This window comes from Silurus meridionalis, chromosome 1, assembly GCF_014805685.1.
Source record: "Silurus meridionalis isolate SWU-2019-XX chromosome 1, ASM1480568v1, whole genome shotgun sequence".
NCBI lineage: Eukaryota > Metazoa > Chordata > Actinopteri > Siluriformes > Siluridae > Silurus > Silurus meridionalis.
In genome coordinates, this window is record NC_060884.1 from 31,168,436 (window position 1) to 31,190,536 (window position 22,101).

General features: G+C 37.2%; 1 protein-coding gene across 5 annotated transcripts in view; it reads right to left on the reverse strand.

Moving 5' to 3' along the window:
* Window positions 1–9,806: 9,806 nt before the first annotated feature.
* sema5bb (sema domain, seven thrombospondin repeats (type 1 and type 1-like), transmembrane domain (TM) and short cytoplasmic domain, (semaphorin) 5Bb) overlaps window positions 9,807–22,101 on the reverse strand; it is a 74,456-nt gene continuing 62,161 nt past the window's right edge. For all 5 annotated transcript variants that reach the window (XM_046851930.1, XM_046851942.1, XM_046851936.1 and 2 more), the window contains 11 exons: window positions 21,706–21,823; window positions 21,018–21,202; window positions 20,739–20,882; window positions 20,475–20,622; window positions 19,261–19,489; window positions 18,538–18,756; window positions 17,741–17,911; window positions 17,391–17,528; window positions 15,968–16,006; window positions 15,475–15,683; window positions 9,807–12,256 (listed from right to left, as the gene is read on the reverse strand). In XM_046851930.1, coding sequence (XP_046707886.1) covers window positions 12,095–12,256; window positions 15,475–15,683; window positions 15,968–16,006; window positions 17,391–17,528; window positions 17,741–17,911; window positions 18,538–18,756; window positions 19,261–19,489; window positions 20,475–20,622; window positions 20,739–20,882; window positions 21,018–21,202; window positions 21,706–21,823 — 1,762 coding nt within the window. In that variant the 3' untranslated portion in view covers window positions 9,807–12,094. The remainder of the gene's footprint in view (window positions 12,257–15,474; window positions 15,684–15,967; window positions 16,007–17,390; window positions 17,529–17,740; window positions 17,912–18,537; window positions 18,757–19,260; window positions 19,490–20,474; window positions 20,623–20,738; window positions 20,883–21,017; window positions 21,203–21,705; window positions 21,824–22,101) is intronic.

A 22,101-nucleotide genomic window follows, 5' to 3' on the forward strand; every position in this document is an offset into this window, starting at 1 on the left:
CTGATCCTGTGGGGAAACTTATTGCGTTACAGAAGCAGCAGGTAACACAAACAGTATTAGGGGAGAAAAAAAAAACAATGTCATCATATAATTGTAGCTTAAATAAATTAATATAATACTGCAGATGATGCAACATAAAAAGTGCAAACTGCCAATTCAAAAAGAAAGAAAAGAGGAAGAAATGAAGCGTGCAAATCGCCAGTGTATTTGAGCGAAACGTGACAGTAAAACATGAATTTTTGTAAAATTGCTTTTCGACCGGGTCCATTGTTTAAATGTGAATTTAGTCTCCAGTATTAAGAGAAAGAATAGCCTTTATTTGTCACATAAACATTACAGCACAGTGAAATTATTTCACATATCCCAGCTTGCCCATAAGCTAGGGTCAGAGCGCTGGGTCAGCCATGATATGGCACCCCTAGAGCACAGAGGGTTAAGGGCCTTGCTCAAGGGCCCAAGAGTGGCAGCTTGGCAATACCAGAGCTTGAATCCCTGATCTTTCGATCAGCAACCCAGCACCTTAACCACTAAGTTACAACTCCCTCCTAATTTATAATTAAGGATCATTGCTGATGATTTTGCATAACAGGTAAATGAACATCTCATACATTTACATTTGTAGGATTTGGCAGATGGCCTTATCCAGAGCGATTTATAATTTTGTCTTTTTATTCATCTGAGCAATTGGGGCTTTTCTTTTTAACCACTCAGCTATCCCTGAAATTCAATTTCAAATCTGGATTAAAGTATTATTCAATATCCTTGTATAGTTTCACCTCAACATTTCCATTTATGGCATTTGCTAGACACCTTTTATCCAGAGAAACTTACAATTATCTTAATACTGTACTTATATCTCATTTTAACTAAACAGGGCAGGGTTAAAGGCCCAGCAGTAGAAGCATTGGTGGTGCTGGGATTTGAACTCAAGACCTTCCATTTAGAAGTCAAATATTCTATTTACTGAGCCTCCACTTGCCACATCTATTATTTAAATGAATTAATGTATGCATGTATGATGCGTATGCTCATACATTAATAATTTACTGAGTGGAATTGTAAATTATTTCCCCAATAAAAAACACCAAGTAACCAAAAGTAGTGCAATGTTTATTTTTTCTTTCAAAATAAAACATATTTACTAGTTTAAAAAAAAACCAATGCACTGACAATAATTTATGCACTAAGCACTTTTCCTCATAGGTTACACACATTGTGCTTTAAATCAGCATTTCTTATTGCTGGTTCTGAGCAGCCATGATCTCAACCTGGTTCAGTATTGTTGGTTAGCTGATGAGTTGTTATTATAACCCATTAAAACTTTGAGCTTGTAACACTAAGAATAGGCTAAACTTTAAACATAATACACATTTTAAAGCTGGTACTGAAATATACTTGATGCAAACATTTCCTGGAAACACTTAAAAAAATACCAAAAACACTTAAAAAAATACCAAAATATTCATAATAAACATCAACATCATCATAGAAAAAGAATTGAATGTGGATGATTCCACATGAACAGAATAAAGATCCATGTGGTTTCTGTGGAAGATTTAACTCATGAGAACCATGAAGATGGATGTGGGTTGTAATTAACCTCAAAAATGATGGAACTAAAATAAATGCTGTCACCCAGAAAAGGACAGGTTTCCTTTTTGAGTCCTGTTCCTCTCAGGATTTCCTCCTCATATCATCTCAGTGAGTTTGAACTTGCCCTTCTCACCACTAGCTCACTCATTGTGGATAAACTTATTAATGATGCTAAAATATTTTTTTTAATCTGTGTTAATTAGGGCCGGTTATATTTGAGGGCCGTAGGCAAAATGTATATCGGAGGCCCTTAAGCCTCTTTACCTCCACCTTTTAGAATAAATAAATAGCACTTGAAACAAAGATATTTTGAATGTCCTTATTATGTATACAAACCTGAGGCCCCAAGGCCCAAGGCAATTGCCTGCTCTGCCTAAAGCAAACACTGGCCCTGAGGTTAATGTGTATCTAAAAATAATCTGTAACCATTCAAGCTTTCATACTGAACTCATATTACAGGCTGTGTGGCATTTTGCACGTTCTCCCTCCATCCTTGTGTTTTTCCTTTGGATATTCTAGTGTCATCACACCTCCTGAAAACATGCCAGTGTTTAAACTATGTACATTAAATTGCCCCTACTGTACTTTTACCTTTACTGTATTTTCAGGGTGGATTCCTGTCTCACTTCCTGGGATAGGATCAGGATTATTCCTGGCCAAGATGGAGCAATTACTAAAAATAAATGAATGAATGAATGCATCATTATATGAATCAGAGCTGTAGTTGGATTTCTGACCACTAGAGGGTTGACTTATATCACAAATTCCCAACAATGATCGAAATATTGTGTGTTCAGCTCTAACACACCTGATTCAGCTAATCAGCTAATGAACAGCCCTTCCTGAGATAAAATGACTGTGTAAGAGTAGAGAGGACAATAGAATTTGTAGGACAGGATGATCTCCATAAACTCTTAATGGCTTAGATTTAGTTTTTAATTGCAGAACACATTTTCTATGGCACCCTTCCCAAGACTGATCCTGAAGATCCTTCTATATTGTGCCTTTTTTTCTCTCTGTACACCTGCTATTTAAATCATTAACAGCCCGAGTGGGTATCTCACAAAAGTGAGTACACCCCGCGCATTTCAGCAAACAATGTAGTAGATCTTAGAAATGAAACTTGGATATAGTTTAGCCAATGTGTAGCCTGTGTAGCGGTACAGATTTACTGTCTTCTGAAAAAGAATTTAACATACAGCCATTATTCTCTAAATAACTGGCAACAAAAGTGAGTACACCCTAAGTGAACATTGCTTGGTATCTTTGATTAATCATAAATTTTACACTGATCTTACAAAATCCCTGACCTTGTGCAAGTGTTGAAAAGCAAAAGAATTGAAAGCAAAAGTTTAGATGCACCAAATATTGATTTGATTTAGATTGTCTGCTCAATTTGCATTTTGTAAATTGATATAAATAAACATAATATATGTTTTGAAGCATTCTAACTTTTTACTAGCATTTTTTTTACACTCGCGTAACACATTTGCTGTTATATACAATCAGTAATGAATAGTATGAATAATAATAATAATAATAATAATAATAATAATAATAATAATAATAATAATAAAAACACTTCTGTTGTAGTTATAGTCGTAGTATTTTATGATGAATGTTTGTTGTGAGCTCTGGACCTTCCAACAAATTCCAGTGTGTGTTAATCTGCATGCTAACTTTCCCACTAACATTCCTTCTTTGTTTGAGTCCTTATCAAAGCAGCCTTCATTCCAGACACTTCTCACCCTGGCACTACCACACACTGACACAGCAACCGCCGAGAGCGTGAGAGAGAGGGGGGATCTGTGTTTAAGGGGGGACTGCTGAAATTTGAAAAATCTTTCTCAAACCCAACACACTGTGTTTTTATATTAATATATGTATAATTATAATAAAATTATGAAGTGGTATGAAAAAGTCTCAACGTTTTGAGACTAACTGGTGCTATTCTGACCACATGCAATACCAAGTCTGCCAATTGTTTGAAACTGGACAAATCTGCCACTGAGACGTTTGAGCTGGACATATGGTGATGATTCAGCGAGTCGTTCGAGGCGTTTTGAGTGGAGCATGTCCACAGCTGCACAGAGTGGTCTCCAATGGAAAAAAACTCCATCCAGATGTTAGAATTGTATCTGGGATAAATCTTGCAGATCCAGAAAGAAGACAAAGACAGGATTGCTGGTCACATGTATATACACTGAATAAATACCACATTATTATGTAATTATTGAAAAAAATATGACTTTTTAATTACAAGATAACAATAATTGGACACAATTTTGAAAAATCCATACAAGATTGTGGCTGTCAGTGAAGATGAAATGAGTTCAGTGTTAATGTTAATGTACCTTTAAAGGTAATTGATTAGCCTGGTTGTGCTGCTCATGTCGTGGGGTACAATAATGTTTCATAATATTGTAATCGATAATGAAATTATTTTACAACTATGTTCATTATCAGTCACTGATCAATTTTTTGTTGTATCTCCGGTGTTCAGTGTGGAAATGTTTACAGATGCTACAATTTTTAATCAATGCAATCCACTAATAATGAAAATAATTAGCTACTGAGAGCCCACAGTAACACCGGAGCCTTAGAGCACCTTGTATCAGTGTGTGTGTGTGTGTGTGTGTGGTGTGATAAATGATAAGGTAAAACTGTAATGGAGCCTGTAATGAACTCTCTGTGATGATATAGAGGTTGCCAGTGAAGCGCAGAAAATAATAAAGTGGTAATCAGTCAACATCTTACACACAATCACAAGGTGGATGCTGCACAGGAATCATCATCATCATCATCATCATCATCATCACCATCATTAGCATTTTTTCCATCATCATCAACATCATCATCATCATCATCATAATGACCAGCTTAATGATAATGACAATGATGATGATCAGCTTGATCATAATGACCAGCTAAATCATCATCACATCATCATCATCACATTATCATCATCATTATCATCATCATCATCATCAGCATCATAATAACCAGCTTAATCACCATCATCATCATCATCACCATCACCATCATTACCAGCTTTATCATCATCATCATCATCATCATCATCATCATCATTATCATCATCATCATCATCACCATCATAATGACCAGCTTAATCATCATCATGATCAGCATCAGCAGCAGCATCATAATGACAGGCGTAATCACCATTATCATCACCAGCTAAATCATCATCATCATCATCATCATCATCATCATCATCACCAGCTTAATCATCATCATCGTAAGCTTGATCATCTTTATCAGCCTCATAATCTTTTTCACAACCATTCATCATAATCATCATAATCATCTTTGTCTTATTTATCATCATAATTAACATAATCATATTAATCAATATCAACACCATCACCATCACCATCACCATCAACATTCATCAACTTAATTATAATAATCTCCCTCTTCTTCCTCATAACTGTCATCATACTCGCTATCATCATCATAACCATCTTCTTTTTGTTTTTTTAAATCATTATCATCATTATTGATGTCATAAAAGTCATTAACATCATCATCATCATTGTCATAATTATAATCACCAGCCTAATCATCATCAACACCATCATCATATCTTCATCATCTTTAACATTTCATTATCATCTTTTTTTAAAAACATCATGTTCTTTATAATCATCACAATTATATCATCCTATTATTTAGCATCATAATCACTATCATCATCATCATATACATTTTCTTCATCAGCTTTATTATAACCATCTCTCTATTCTTCCTTAGAACTGTCATCATACTCACTACAATAATCATCATCATCATCTGAAATGTTTTTTTTTTTTTTTGCTTGTGTATTCCTGTCTGTTTTCCTGAATAACAGACTTGAAATAATGTTTGTTCCAGAACTAAAAGAACTGAAATGTAGAACTGAAACACTTCATGTTCACTCACAATGAATGTGAGACCGGAGGAGGAGGAGGAGGAGGAGGAGGAGGAGGAGGAGAGCACCTGCTTTGTTCCTGTTTGAACATACTCCACTCAGACTCTTTAGTGGTGTTCAGACATCCTCACTGAACACCTCTATTGTTACCTCTGAAATGGCAAATGCCTGAAAGGCTGTAGGAATAAAAGAAATAAACCAAAAGAGGAAGAAAGAGAGAGAGAGAGAGAGAGAGAGAGAAAAGAGAGAGAGAGAGAGAGAGAGAGAGAGAGAGAGAGAGAGAGAGAGAGAGAGAGAGAGAAAAGAGAGAGAGAGAGAGAGAGAGAGAGAGAGAGAGAGAGAGAGAGAGAGAGAGAGAGAGAGAGAGAGAGAGAGAGAGAGAAACAGTAAAAGCTATTGCTGACATTTCTGAAAGTTTAATGCTGCGATTCACAAAACCTTTCATGACATTCAGACAACAGTAGAGACAGACAGACAGACAGACAGACAGACAGACAGACAGACAGACAGAAAAGAGTTTTTGCTTTATAAAGACAGATGACAGTGGAGAGAGATAGAAATAGACAACAATAGGGGAGAGAAAAAGAGAGAGAGAGAGAGAGAGAGAGAGAGAGAGAGAGAGACAGAGAGAGAGAGAGCAATCAAATGCAATCTAAAGCTCAGGCTTTCCCATCACTGTGGAGGATTTTTGTCCCCATCTTCTTGGGAGAATTACTTTAATTATCCACTTTCAAGAGTTTCTCACTAGGGGTTAAGTCAGGACTTTGAGAACACCAGAGTAAAAAAACCCTATTGATTCATTCACACTTGTTCTTGTGCTCCAATTGCTCCTAAGCATCAGATACTGGACTGATGACATTCCATTTCTTTCAGGACTTTCTAAAGAACAGCATTTATGGTCCTGCCACATATAGAAAGTCACACAGACCTGAAGCAGGAAAGCATCCCCACATCATAACACTACCACCACCATTTTTTTGTCAGCGGCTATGATGATTTAAATGTCTCTACACTGTGTTAGTTTTACACCAGATTTATTTACACAGTAGTCCATTTTGAAGTCATCATCAAGGTGTTTATGTTCCTTTTGGTTGGTTCAGAGAAATCCTGACTGAGTTCTGACTGTTGAAAGAGACCTGCAGCTCTTTAGATATCTTTAGGGGTTCTGTTATGACATCCAGGATGAGGAATATTGTCTAGACACTATTCTTAAGGAACACTCACCACTGGTCCAGGTTTTCTCCAGTTGGTCCTTTGAATGGAGTCTTGGATTCTTAGAAATGGCTTTGTAACCCTTTCCAGACCGATACAGTATAATCCCAATTCTAAAACATGTTGGGACTCTGTAAAATGTGTTAAAAATGAGTTCTGGAGGTGTTAATGAGTCCATGCAGTGATTTCCATTACAGAATCATGACTGTTTTAAATGCAGTGCCGTCTGAGGGCCCGAAGATTGTGGCCATCCAATATTGATTTTAACCCTTCAGAAGTGGGAAATAAGAAAGTGCAAATACTTCGTTACTGTACTGTAGATTTTTACTTGACTTTTACTCATCACATTTTTTACACATATATCTGTACTTTCAACTTCTTACATTTTCAAAACAAATTCGTTACTTTAGATTTAATCGATTTTGTAAACATGACTGTGAACCGAGACATTACTGATTTCTTATTTTTGTATTTATATAATAATTAAGGCTGTCAAAATGCTAATTTATTTTAACGGTATTGGTTTTATTAACGCGCAATTAATGCAGCACGCATTTCTGTTTGACCATTTTTATTAACAATTTGTGTATGTAAAGGGTCTACATTTATTTGTATACACTCATAATAACAACAAACGCTGTGCTTTTGTAAAATAAAGAAAACAGACAGGGGGCGCTCTCTGCCGTCTATGTCAACTCTCTTCACAGACACTCAAATAAAACAATCTGAATCTCATAGAATATTTGCCTCACAGACATAATAATATATTTACACAAAGCTCAAGCTGCTTTTAAATAAATAATTTCACATCGAATACAAATATTTTCTGATGATGTAATCCGTATGAAAGTTATAAGAGGTACAGTTTCTCCGGTATCACCTCGTTAACCGTCCGTGTGGAAACATAGCAAAGGTTCCGTTTAGTGTCCGGATAATTTACGAAATTTAAAACACCATAATGACGTTAACACATTTACAAGAATATTTTGTTTTCATGTTCTATGAGTTTGTTTTTACAAACATTAAACATACATTTGCTTAATCATCAATATTTGTCCATGCCCATGTTGGTTAGAGTTTAAAAAAAATGGGAAATTATTAATTTAATGCACATTTAGAACAGATAAATATTTACGATTAAGTTGTGATTAATCGTGAGTAAACATGACAATCATGGGATGAACCACGGTTAAATATTTTAATTGCTTGACAGTCTTAATATTAATATGACGTGACGTCCAGTTACCAGCGTGACACTAAAACAAGTAGTAGTAATGACGACTTTTTACTTAAGTAATGTTAGAGCCGAAACTTCTTTACTTTAACTTGAGTAAAAAAAAGTTATATAAAATACTTGCAAATATTTTAAAACATTGGATTTCACCAGATCATTTGAAACTTTTAATGATATCATGTACTATAAATGATGAGATATTCCACTGCTTTGCAATTTGATGTTGAGGAACATTATCCTGAATCTGTTCCACAATTTGTCTTTCACAGATTAGTGAAATTCTGTCCATCTTTTCTTCCTCTGCCTCTCTAAGATACACTCTTAATACCCAATAATCTATAATAATACTATATATTATAATACCAATAATACTGACCTGTTGTCAATTAATCTAATTAGTTGCAAAAGAGTTTTCCAACTTTTTAATAACATTTTTTTCCAGACTTTTGTTGCACCGTCTCCAACTTTTTATTTGCAGATTTTTTATTATTAAGACATAGCCTGTTTAGACTTTTTCGAATATTTTATAAATGACTAGACAGAGCTGTCTGTATTCAAGGCTGGCTGTGTCTAATTCAATAGAACTTGGTGAATTAAAAATGGTTCACCGGAAAAAAATTGAAATATATTAATCAAATGATAATTAATGAATGTAAAATTATGCTTATATAATAATAAACTCTGGTTATCTTTCTCTCATATTAAAATTGTGTCTGAAGTGACAAATATAATGTAATAAATATGCCAAAATAGAAGAAATCCAAATGGGAGTCAACTTTTTAAAGTAAAAAATACACAATGTAGTCCTTCTCACAGCTGAGACATCCGAAGTTTACTTGAAGTTTTATTGTTTATGATGTGCAGCATACAAAAATAGAACATAGCAAAAGTTCACAGTGTGTAGAAAGGCAGTGACGGTGTGATGAAGAGCCGCTATTGCATAAGAAAGCGTAAACCATTGCTGGAGTCTTAAACAGAATCAGATACCTCACACCACATTACTGTAGTCGTACAGCACACTTCATTTCCCTTCGGATGAGAATACTGCCTCGCTGTTCTATAACCGCAAGCTCAAGTGATGTTTGTAAGGTGAGTGTTAGCTGAGCATCAAGTCGACATCATGAGCATGAGTGAGCTGTGATCTGATGCAGTCTGCTGTAAGCCTGGTGAGGGAAGCTGTTTACCAACACAGAAGAACGGAAGGGTGGAAGAAAAAAATTTTTAACTTGAGAGATAGGAAGTAAGTATGGAAGAGAGAGGAATGAAGAAAAGAAGAGAAACAAATCACAAAAAAAGAATAAGATGAAGAGACAAAGATAGAAAGGAAGGCAGGAAGGAAGGAAGGAAGGAAGGAAGGAAGAAAGAAAGGAGAGAAAAAGAGAAAGTAACTACAAAAGTTGAAAGGAAAAGTAAGGGAATGATTAAAGGAATAAAAGTAAGGAAGAAAAATGAGAGAGGAAAGAGAAAGAAAAAGGAGAAATGTATAAATATAATGAAAACAGAGGAAGTAAGTCTAAAAAGAAAGGAAGAAAGGGAAAACAAAAGTAAGGAAGGAAAGAAGAAAGGAAGGAAGGAAGCAAGGAAGGAAGGAACAAAAGAAGGAAGGAGGAAGGAAGGTAGGAATGAAATAAGAAAGAAAGGAAGAGACAGAACTCAAGGACTGAAGGAACAGAAAGAAGGTATAAAAGATAAGAAGGAAACAAAAAGCAAGGGGACAGGAAAAGTAAAAATTATAAAAATTTATAAAAAGTAGAAGAAGTAATGAAAAAAGAGAAGGGAGGAAGGAAAAGATGAAGTAAGAAAAGAAAAGAAAGCAGGGACAGGAGAAACAAGGAAGGAGAAAGTGAGAGTGGGAAATTAGTACAGAGGAAAGAAAAAGAAAGAGGAAGGAAGGACAGAAGGAAGTAAAGAAGGTAGGAAAGAAGGAAGGAAGGAAGGAAAGAAGAAAGAAAGGAAGTGCGGGCAGGTGTGTGTCGATAATAATTGTGTGTTAAGTCCCTAAAAAGCATGTAGTTTCACTCAGTGCGAGTTTAAAGGAATCTGCTGATTGGTCAGCTTCTGTCACACACCCCTTTTGACATCATCCACTGGCAGTTTGAATAAAACATATTCCTTCAGTAAACATCAAAGAGAAAGTTTTTACTTTGATTTTAAAAAATTCTACAAAAAAGTTATTAGTATAATTCACGGCTTTGCACCTCTCCCTAAAAACGAATCTACACAACTCGCTTTCTGTAGTCGTGTGTCACATGCTTCAGACTTCATTCGTCTCAGAGACGTCTGGAACATGGAGAATAGAAACAGAATACAATTGTGAGGAATAGGAGCATTGTCCCTGCCTTACACACACACACACACACACACACACACACACACGGGGTAGAAATACTGGGGAAGCTTTGATACTGTTGTGTCTTGTACTCAGGGACTGATACCAATACTGATACCAATTATTCTGTTTAGTATTAATCAGTTCGGGACTTCACAGAACATTAAGCTCAGTTTCTCTTTCCGTGGTTGGACTATGTGTGTGTTTACACACTAGCTCCCTGGTTAAGTTTTTGGGTTACTGATCAGAAAGTCAGGGGTTTACCTTCCAGTATTGCCAAGCTGCCAGTGTTGGGCCCTTGAGCAAGGCCCTTAAACCTCTGTGCATTAGGGCAGCTGTATACCGGCTGACCCTGCACTCTAGGATATGTGGCATCAAAAAAAGCGTGTAAACTAGCAACACATTAGTTTAGTTTAGTTTTTTGTCAAAATCACTACTGATTGTCATGAATAACAGGTGGGCATGTGGTAGCTCAGTGGGTAAGATGTTGGATTTCTGATTAGAATGTTTTAAGTTCAAATCATAAACCCACCAAGCCGCCACTGTTAGGCCCTTGAGCAAGACCCTTACCACTCGGTTGTATAAAGGAAATAATTGTACGTCACTCTGGATAAGAGCATCTACCATATACCATAAATGTAAGAAACATGCTTTAAAGCTGAACTACTATCGTTTTTTTGTTACTCAGCCATGCTGGAAATGTTCCTGTGGAAATGTTTTAACAGGATACTTGTATAGAAAATGAGTCCTCTTTTTATCAGTAAAAAATCTTATTGTATCATGGATCAGATATTGGAACAGGTATGGCATCAGCATTGGTATCGACAAACCCCTGAAAAAGTCGAATATTATTACAGTGTTGTTACACTGTTAATTACATTGTAATAACACCGTTGCTCCACTATAACATTTCTTTTGGTTTCTGGCTCCTATGTTGTATATACAATAATTTAATAATAAAAATAAAAAAAAAATCTACACACAGAAATCATAATCACAGACAACCATGTACATTCGCTCATTTTTTTTTATACACAACTAATTATACTGTACTTTTTGGTGTGTGTAACACACTAAGTTGCATTGTATGTTCAGTTTGATGTGTTAGTGTAAGTTAACAACCATGGTTTGGTTTTTAATTAAAAATAAATTCAGCTGTGTGTCTGTTTGAATCTAAAGTGTGAATCTTACCTCCATCCCGAGGCTCTGTTTAGCGCTAAAAGCTACATTAGACCCCAGTGATGCTCAACCTTTTTTAAAAAGTGCACAGCGACTTACTTCATCATGGCATCATCAAAAAAAAATGAATGTATTAAATGTGATGCGATTGGACAGTCAAAGCGTAAATGGATCGATCAATTGTTGGTGCTCTGAGTATGACAGTAATAAAGTAGTAAAACAGCGCAGTCTAGTGTGAACACTGTGCCACATCCCAATCAGGCTGAAATCACAAGGTCTGGAAAACTAGAATTTTCCATCCTTTGTCTTTGTGGAAGACTCAAAAGATCTGTGAATCCTACCCAAAAGTGTCTTTTAGACAAGTTCCCATATTTTGGTCAAGTTGTGGTGAGGTCATGTCTTTCGTTCCACCATCTGTCCCTTTGAGCTCTAAATGTCCAAAAACAAGGTAAAGCTTCCAGTAAACTTCCCTATTTGTTCATCCTTGTTATCTTTTTTTTAAAGAACAAGAAAAGTGCTGAGCTCTTTTGAACGTCCACACACTCCATCGGTTCAGAGCTGACTCAGCACCACGGTACCTGCGATAACACATGGCTCAGAAAACACGAGTCTTGGTTCAGCTGTGCATGTAGTTCCTGCAGGGCGAGTCTAAAGAGGGGAAGTCGTATTTGCCCAGTGGAGGAGCGTAGTAGGTGGTGGTGTAGACGTTCGTCTGGGGTGGAGGAGGAGGGTAGAAGTTACAGCTCTCGTCTGGAAGCAAGTTGTTCTTGTTGAGCGTCTAGAAGACATAAAAGACATTCTCTGAACATTATTATCTAAAACTATTAACCAGTGTTACCATGTTAAGATTTGAATAGGCCCAAAATCCAACCAGTAAAAAAGGAGATATGTTTCTGCATTTCACAGAGAATAAGGTATAGTTTATCAATCTGGCAAACATTTTAATCGTTTTAACCCTGTGTGGGGCAGCATGAATCTTGAACCAGTCAGCCTTTATTAGTGTTTGCTGCAGTCTCATTTTGACCACTGCAATAATAAATCTGTGGAAGTTAAGTGCCGCAATAAAGGTTTTAGTCTCATAATTAACAGTGTTGGACAAAGTACACGAAGCATGTAGTTGAGTAAAAGTAGAGATACAGTAGGTAAAATATAAATCCAGCAAAAGTAAAAAGTCTCCATTTAAACTTTCACTTGAGAAAAAGTACAAAAGTATTAGAGTTAAACATTTACTTAAGTCTCCAAGTACTATGATTTATTATGGCTATAATGTTCTTATTATAATTTTTATCACAAGACTATTAATCAACAGTTGTTGATGTGAAAAGACTCTAATGTTACTCTTAGCACACAATCTATTAATAGCATGACATTAATGAGTCAAACACTGATTGATATCCAATAAATTATCATGAGGCCAAAACTTCCCTTTAAACAACTTCAAAAAAATTATGCAAATAGGGCCACAGGTGTTGTGGCGAGTTCGAGTCAGGACTTTCTTCTATAATTTCTTTCTCTCAAAATGTTCTGCTTGATGTTGAACTGATGCTGAACTGTTTGTTCGTGCTAAGTAGATACCACCAAGCGGCAATGGCGGTTTTAGATTGACGCCACGAACCAACGCCTCCCCCATTGATTAGTTTCAGCTTTGAAAAGCTCCTCTCTGCTTTAGCTACCATCACTGGATGAGTGAAACATATTCTCAGAGCAGTCCACAAATTTAAAGACATTTTTAAACTCAATGTTATGTATAAACATCACCCTAAATGCTAAATCATAAATCCCTAAATCCTAAATTTATTGCACAATTAAATGCATGTTATTGTGCATCATTTATCAAACCCTCAGAACCAAGAACCAAAACAACTCCTTGGCTAATTGTGGCCATAAGGACCTTTTTAGTACAATCACAGAAAACCTTTATGACATCACCTCAATTTAAGGGAACCAAATCAATAATTGCTGTTTAACTACAATCCAACTGGACAAGTTAAGTTGTAATTGTTTTGTTGCTACACACATTATGATAAACTACATACAGTGGTACCTTGACCTACGAGTGCATTAATGTACGAGTTTTCCGAGATACGAGCGGTCACTCTGATAAAATTGAGGTACGAGTTCGAGATGCCGCTGCTAGATGGTGAAGCGAAGCCAGAAAGCGAAGATTGTGACGAAAATTAAGATAAGCAAAGAAGAAAAAGTAAAAAATTGTGTTTTAGGGATACGTAGTGTACAGGAGTGATAGTAAAAAAACTAGTTTTCCCTCTGCCTCCGCTAATCTAATCTAATCTAATCTAATAATAGGAAGCACAGCATAACCTAAGATATACAATTATTAGGCTTAGCCTTATGCATTAGTCTTTAATGTCCTTATAACGAGTTAAATAATAGAGCAGCATACACACCTTTATCTTATGCATGTTGCCATCTAATTTGTGCTCCTCCATCCATAATTACAATTTTGATTCAGTTCTCCTTACTAACATCACCCAGCTTTAGGGAACTTCTCCAGGCAATGGATGCACAATCCAATTCCCAACCAGGTTCATTGACTAAGACATCATATAATAATTAATGCAACCATGCAAATAAGTGGTAATAAAACATTAATAAAAATTCTACTGATTATTATTTTTTTGACGTGACACCCCCTGGCAAGATGCCGCCCTGGGAGGCTGCCCATGTCACCTTGCCTAAATCCGCTTCTGCCAAGCAGCAATCAAAATAAGTTTAAAACAGAGCGCATGCTCGACCCTGATTGGTGGCTTGCTGCGCGTTTGACCAGTTAAGTTTTTATTCACTTATTAATAAAAAGAAACGACTGATTTCGTGAAATGTAGTAAATAAGATATCTGACTCTTAAATGTATTGAAGTCCATGTAAAATTCTCCCCAAATGAAATACTTAAGTAAAGTAACAAATTACTTTTACCTTATTACTGTCCACCACTGATAATTACACATCTACAATGACAAGCAAATCAATGAACCATAAACTGAAGTTGTAAATCAAATCTTCCTGAAGTATAACACTTTGTAAACATCCACTGTTTTTTACTGTTGACCTCCTACACTTCCTGTACACCCTAAACACTTTCCTTATTCCATATTCGGTCTATGTTTCCTGTTTCCAGCTTCCATTTTTGACCTTTACAATTTTTCTCCTGTTTTTTTTTCTGAAATCTAGTGAATGTTTAGAGCAATTCTTCTTTTTCTTCTTCTTAGTCTAATCTAGTTTAGTGTACTTTATTAAAACATTCCTGATTTTTTGGTATCCTGTGTTTTTGACCCCTGTCAACTTTTATGAATTTCATGAATTATTAATCACTCTGCCTGGCTGTGCTTCAAATGACTTCAATAACCGTTTAACTCAAACTCTGTGTCCTGGCCACCCAGCATAATGTACAGATTTTAATTAACTCTAGGTGTCATTTTATCGGTTATGGCACCAAACTAATTATAGAACTTTCTGGCATAGAGCTCTGAATAATTAAAGTTCCTGCACGATAAAATAAGACCTTTACAGTTTCTCTCCTGTTTTCCATTATGTTCCTTTACATTAACAGGCACAGGTTTGTGTACAGGTGGGAATAGAAAGAAAATATGAGTTCAATGTCAGCTTGATAAATAGCAGCCTTTTTAAATGAACCACCGTTGTTGTTACTTCAGTATATGATGGACAGCTCTATAACAAACACATTCTTTTATTTCAACAGTCTGGCTTGTAATTGCACCACATTATTAAGTAAATAACATAAATTATTCAGTAGCTTCAATGAAAATAATAGGAAAATGAAATATTTTCAAGATGCTAAAAGTTACTTCCATGGCTGCTGGAAGTCTATGGGGCTAAAACACTTTTGAACAAAAAACAACAAAAAAGAGTGATTTATTAATATTGAATAATGAATTTGGAAATATCATCACATTGCTTTTGTAGTAAGCTGTAAGAACAGATGATGGGACACATTCAGAAATGTCTGTGGAGCATCAGTACCTTAAACTCCATGGGAGTATATTTCTCATTCTTGGGTGTGCTGGTGTTGTGTTTGTTTTGAAGGTGGTTGGGCGTGTTGGGATGGATCACCGCAGGCTCCTGGATGGGTTTATAGACCTTCTGAAAGAATACGTAGGCAAGAATAGATCCCAGCAATGCTACCAGGAAGGAGACGGCGCCAGTCAGGATCAGGTGGAAGAGGGAAAAGCCTTAAAGCGAGAAAGATGCAGAGCTGAGTTTAATTCTTTCTCCAGAGTCTGTACTGTTTTCTGTGAATTAACTGATTGCTGTACTTTGATCGTTACTCGTTACTGAATTCAAGCTCCACAGAATGACTTATAATTATATTTCCAAAGTGATTTGCTAGCAAGTGAGTTTTATATCACATGGTTGCTACACAACAAGGAAATCAGCCCAATAGAGCACATCATAGGATAGTATATAGCAATGTAAACAGTGGGTAATGAAGGCAGGATGATTTAAATTTCCTTACCTCCACAGTTTAGCCCTTTCTTCCCTCCTGCTGAGCCGACTGGAAAACAGAAATAATTGAAAAGAATTGCATTTATTTTGTTCATTATGTAGGTCCTAAAAGGCCATGCATAAAAATAAATGTTTATTTTTACAACTTAATTTTCTTGTAATCTTATAACACAGCAAACATTGTTTCCTTTTGAGTACTTTTCTGTGTATTACTCATAATACATGTTCCTGACGCAGCATCATTGCAGCATCATGGATGATTGCGCTGACATTTACTTTGATCAGGAACTCAAACTGAAACAGCTCTGTGTCCTTCACTGATTGACAACTTACATATAAGAAGGAGGCTGTCAGGTCTGTTATACTCCAGAAACATGTAAAGTACATTGTGAGAAAACAGTTGTTTTCGGTGAAGATCAAAAGAAAACTAAGTGGTGATAACGGGAAAAAAAAAACGTTCGTTATGGGAAGATCACGAGAAAATTATGTCGTGTTCGATAGAAAATCATGTCGTGATCACTATAAAACAAGAAAGAAAAAATATTATAATGCATAGCTGTTTTAGACAGTAATTCATTGACAAAAAAAGAGAAAAAATTATCACTGATGTGTTGAAGTTTTTCACTGACTAAAATACAAATTCTCCAGTTTCAGCACTTCATTGGTATAACAATACACATACAGTAAGTACCACTATACAACATTATATTGCTTCATTGGATGAAGTGTATGATGTTCATTACCTTGTAGGAAAAAAAATGTATCGGTACCAAATGGCTGTGTAATAAGAGGAATAAAACACTTAAGGATGTGCAGTTATAGGAAAATATTTAACTTCAGGGTGGTAAGAGGAACTCCACTTCATCACACCAACCTTCTTCTTCTTTCAGCTGCTCTCATTAGGGGTTGCCACAGCTAATCAGCCGTCTCTATAATACTCTGTCCTCTACATCTGCCTCTTTCAAACCAACTACCTGCATGTCTTCCCTCACCACATCCATAAACCTTCTCCACCTCTCGAGGCTCTTCTCAACCTGCTCTCACCACAAATTACAATATCATCCGCAAACACCATAGTCCATGGAGACTCCTGTCTGACCTCATCCTTCAGCCTGTTTATCACCACTGCAAACAGGAAAGGGCTCAGAGCCAATCCTTGATGCAGTCCCACCTTCAGTTTGAACCAGTCTGTCAATTCTACTGCACACTTCACTGCTGTCACACTGTCCTCATACATGTCATGCACCACCCTCACATACTTCTATGACGCACATGACTATCTCATAATTTCCCATAACAGCACATCCTGAAGTGTTCCATTCCTTTCTGAACAACAAAATATTAAAATATGTGGTATAATATGAAGTAAAGATGAGTAAAATGTTTTACAGAGTAAATGTGGAGAGATGTGGAGATAAACAGAGTAAACTTACCTGCACTTTCTTTAGGAAGACACCGTCTCTGATCTGTGTGGTTCCCTCTACAGGGGGCGGGGCTTATCTCACACACTCGAGTACGGTACTGAAGGCCATCCTCACACTCGGTCCATTCTGTCCACACCCCCCATCCACCTATGTCACACACGCACACACACACACACACACACACACACACACACACACACACACACACACACACACACACACACACACACACACACACAAACACATTAACAGTGTATATTCCTAAAGTCCTGTGCCTGTGACATTAAAGGATTTGGACAAAATATTCATTTGTCTCCTATATATATATGTGTGTGTGTGTGTTTATGTGTGTGTCTCACCATCACACTCCTGCATGTTGCACAGAGCCTCCTCAGTATGCAGGCCAATGCAGATGTCGCCAGAATTGGAAGGGGCGGGGTTTGAGCAGGTGCGAGTGCGTTGGTAATGCCCGCCCCCACAGGAGGTAGAACATTCAGACCAGGATGACCAGCATGACCACGCCCCCTTTACTACATCACAAACACACAAACTGTTTTATTTCTCAAAAATAAATAATAAGAAATAAAATTCCAATTCTTGTGCTTTAATACTGATTTCAGCTGTCGGGTTTTATATAATCATCATCATCACCTTCACCGTAATTACCCACACTAACGTTGATTATAAATCAGTTTATGCAACTAAGTAGTGTTTTTTTATTTAGATTTTATTCTAGTTCAGAACTTGAATCAAATCATGCACTAAAATACAGATGGTCCCCGAGTTACATTGCTTTGACTTACAATTTTTCGATCTTACGAGGACGATAGCGATGCGACACAATTGTAAAAATATGTGTTTATGGACATTTGTGTTCATCAGCTGCAAGGGTGTTAGTAAAGTCAGTAAATTGATCTGTTTGCTAAATTATGTACTATAATTTGCTAAATTATAAACAAATTACAGTAAACTACCCCATGCTGATCACTATTCTTTAAAACTCCTGGGTAGGTTAGGCTATGTCTCGATTTATGATATTTCCAGCTTACGATAGTGTCATCAGAACGCATCGCTATCGTAACTCGTGGACTACAAATTTTTGACTCCAATTCAGATTCTAATTCTGGTTTTCATAATGTGTACTGGGTTCAGGTACCTGAACATGGCTGGGTGTTACAGTCCTGATACTCCACTGGTGTTCCACTGCACAGGAATGCAGGACTTTTGCTATCAGGATTGACACACAAGCGCTTACGTGTTCGAAAACCTCTCGAGCACTCTTTGGAACATGAAGACCACGTCTCCCAGGGCAACCAGATGACCCCCTGCACTGGTGTCATGGGTTGTGCCACACTCACTAAGTCTTGTACCAGATCTACATAAAAGAGAGGGAAATGAGTGCTAATATTACTAATATTCAGAATCAACTTTATTGCAAAGTATCCAGGGTTCCATGTACATGGAATTTGTCATAATGTGTTGGTGCTTTAAAAAAAATAAAAATAATAAATAAAATATAAAAACTAGAAAAATAAAATAGTAACATTATAAAATATTAAATAAAAACAAATGCAAAAAAATATTATGCATTATGTAAATGATAATTATTATTGTAGGTACATGTAGGTGCATATTCCTTTAATAAAATTATGAATTACGAATTAAAATTCTCTTTTCGGGCCCAATATAGGAAATTATTGTTTTGATTGAATGTAGGTGGTTTCTGTAGGGCATAGTGTGCATAATGTGCACAGAGAGTGTGGTTTGCGAAATGTGCACAGTAGAACATAGTGGATTTGTGATTGTGAGCTGAATTCAATACATCACATGTTCAGAAACTAGACAAGCATTTAGTACATTGCATCACGTTTGTTTTTACCGTCAGTCTCACACCCCGGAGCTCCGCCAGCAGGTGGGCAGTGACGCGTCTCTGTTTTGCGTTTGCCCAGCTGCAGGAGGTGTGTGTCTGCCAGTGGTGCTCGACAAGTGTGTCTCACACGCTGCTCTTGTCTGACTCCGCCCAGCGTCACATTCACTGGGTACCATGCAGACCAGGGGGTGTATCGACGTACCTCAGGGCATGTCTCCAAATTGCACGTTCTGTACTCCTACACAAACAATATTTCAGTCAAATTATCTGGTGAGTCAACTGCCACATTCAAACATCCATGTACAGAGATCTTAGATCTTAGTTTGACATCTGAGCAAAAGGGGATTAAAAGCCTTGATCAAGGGCCCACCAGTGGCAGTTTCATTAAGAAGTAAAGATTCTATGAACATGTGTCTGGTCTTTATTTCCCATCCTCATCCTCCTAATGCTAAAACCAGTGCTGCATGGCCTGTATTTGCATACTAGAACCTGATTTGTTTGTGTATTGAATGATGCAACAACACTCGCTGTCATTTTCAAATCCAGTGTTTGGGGGTAACGTGTTACAAGTAACGTGCGTTACGTAATAATATTACTAAGTTTTTTATTGATCCTACAGAAGTCCTTAGAGGCAATGCATTATAATAGTTTTTTCTTTCTTGTTTTCTCTTAATCACAATTAAATTTTCTCGTGATCTCGTTTTTCTTGTGATCAGTACCTAATTTTCGGTGTATTCAGCATGAGGAATGATGGATAATAACCATAACCTAATTTGTGGCAGCGTGGAGAAAATAAAGTCATGATCACAAGAAAACAACTTTTGTTATGTCGAGATCACGAGAAGATTAAGTTAAGAAAACAATAAGAAAGGGTTAAGGGTGGGGTTGTAAAGGGTTGGCTTTAACCCTACACAGACAGGGGGAGCAGTACTGTAGTGTACTCAGGGTTTGTGAATGTCTGTTAAGGGGCTGTAGCTAGAACACTGAAGCACACTACAAAGTTGTAAAGTGTCTGGGTTTAATTGAAACAACTTATTCTCCAGTCCAATGACTCATCGTCAGTTTCCACCCCGTAATTGCAGCATGATCCACACACTATAGTACGGATTGTGTTTATATAAGGGGAGTTTGTTCATGATATCATTTTGAACTGCTCCTGCAACATGCTGCCAGATTCAGGAGGTGGAGTTTAATGATATTGATTGACAGGTTGTGTGTCCTACCTGAGGACACCCAGAGCAGGAGTTTCCATTTTCACAGGTTCGGACACGGGACTGAAACCCGCCACCACACACTGCTGTGCATGTAGACCAGGAAGTCCACTGAGCCCAGGAGACAGCCATGGGACACACAGAGTCCTCATTACACAACCTACACACAGACACACAAACACACAGGTGCACATTTATGCAACATGTTTCGCAAGATCTTTAAATGCTGATAAGTGTATGTGTGTGTGTGTGTGTTTTTGTGTGAGATTGTCGTACCGCTCCTCTCGCGTCTGACCTACACACACTCTCCCTCCGTGTCGGGGCGTTGGGTTACTGCATGAACGCTGACGCACCTCAAACCCTACACCACAGCTGGTGCTGCATGGAGTCCAGGAGGACCACGGAGTCCAACCACCACTTCTACACACACACACACACACACACACACACACACACACACACACACACACACACAGAGCACACCCACACACAAAGTATGTGTTTCTCTATTACATTCTCTATGTTGCTCTATTACACTAATGTCCTTGACATTACCTGGAGCAGTTGGCCACCTCCATCGAGGGTCCCACACACTCGGCCCCACCACACTGGGGGACCGGGTGATCACACATTCGAGAGCGACACAGACAGGCGCTTGAAGTTTCACCTCCGTCATCATGGGTGCACGAGTGCCACGCCGACCACGAGCCGAAGCCTCCATCTCGAGTAAGATTCTGCTCCTGAAAAATCAGAAACACGTATAATGTACTAATAAGCACAAGTAATTGTTCAATTGTACAAATATTTATCCACGAGTCATATCTTTTCTTTAAAATAAATACCCTCATAATCGTTCCAGTGCTACTCGATTTAAAATTGATTTGATAAACTGGGATTCCAAGATTTCGAGATTTTGTATTTACACATATACAAGTACATAGTCAGTGGACCTTGGAACTTGTGTGACGTTTTCTTAATAAAAGTCAGTTCCTAAGATGATGAAGACAAAATAAATAAAAAACACAACACAGAAAAAATAAAAAATAAAATTAAGCACACAACACAAATAATAGTGACAAGTATAATTGCCTGTGTATTGTTTTGTGTACTGGATAAAGTAGCACAAGCCAATTCTAGTTTACTTGTTTTCTTTGTGTGTGTGTGTGTGTGTGTGTGTGTGTGTGTGTGTGTGTGTGTGTGTGTGTGTGTGTGTGTGTGCGTGGCTAAAATGTGCATGTCTTACGGGACACTGTGTGATATTCTGGCTCCACTGGCTCATGTTGGAGCTGGCTTCAATTGTAGTGCAGCGTCTCTGTTTTCTGTCCCAGCCACAATATGGATCCCTCGCATACAAGCATTCCCTACAGGAGATAACACACACACACACACACACACACACACACAGTAAAACCCATATACATTTGGTAAACACTCAGTGATTTGTTTAATTACAGCACAATTTCAAGTCCTACAAGTTCTATTTTTCCTCGTCACACCTGACAAAAATTTTCGAGGTGTTGTTTCTACATAAAAAGATGTGAATTGGGTATAAAAATATACATCCCTGTTGAAATGGCTGTTTTTTTAAATGAAATCCTGGATAATTGAACCCATAATAATCCTACAGTAATAGGATATT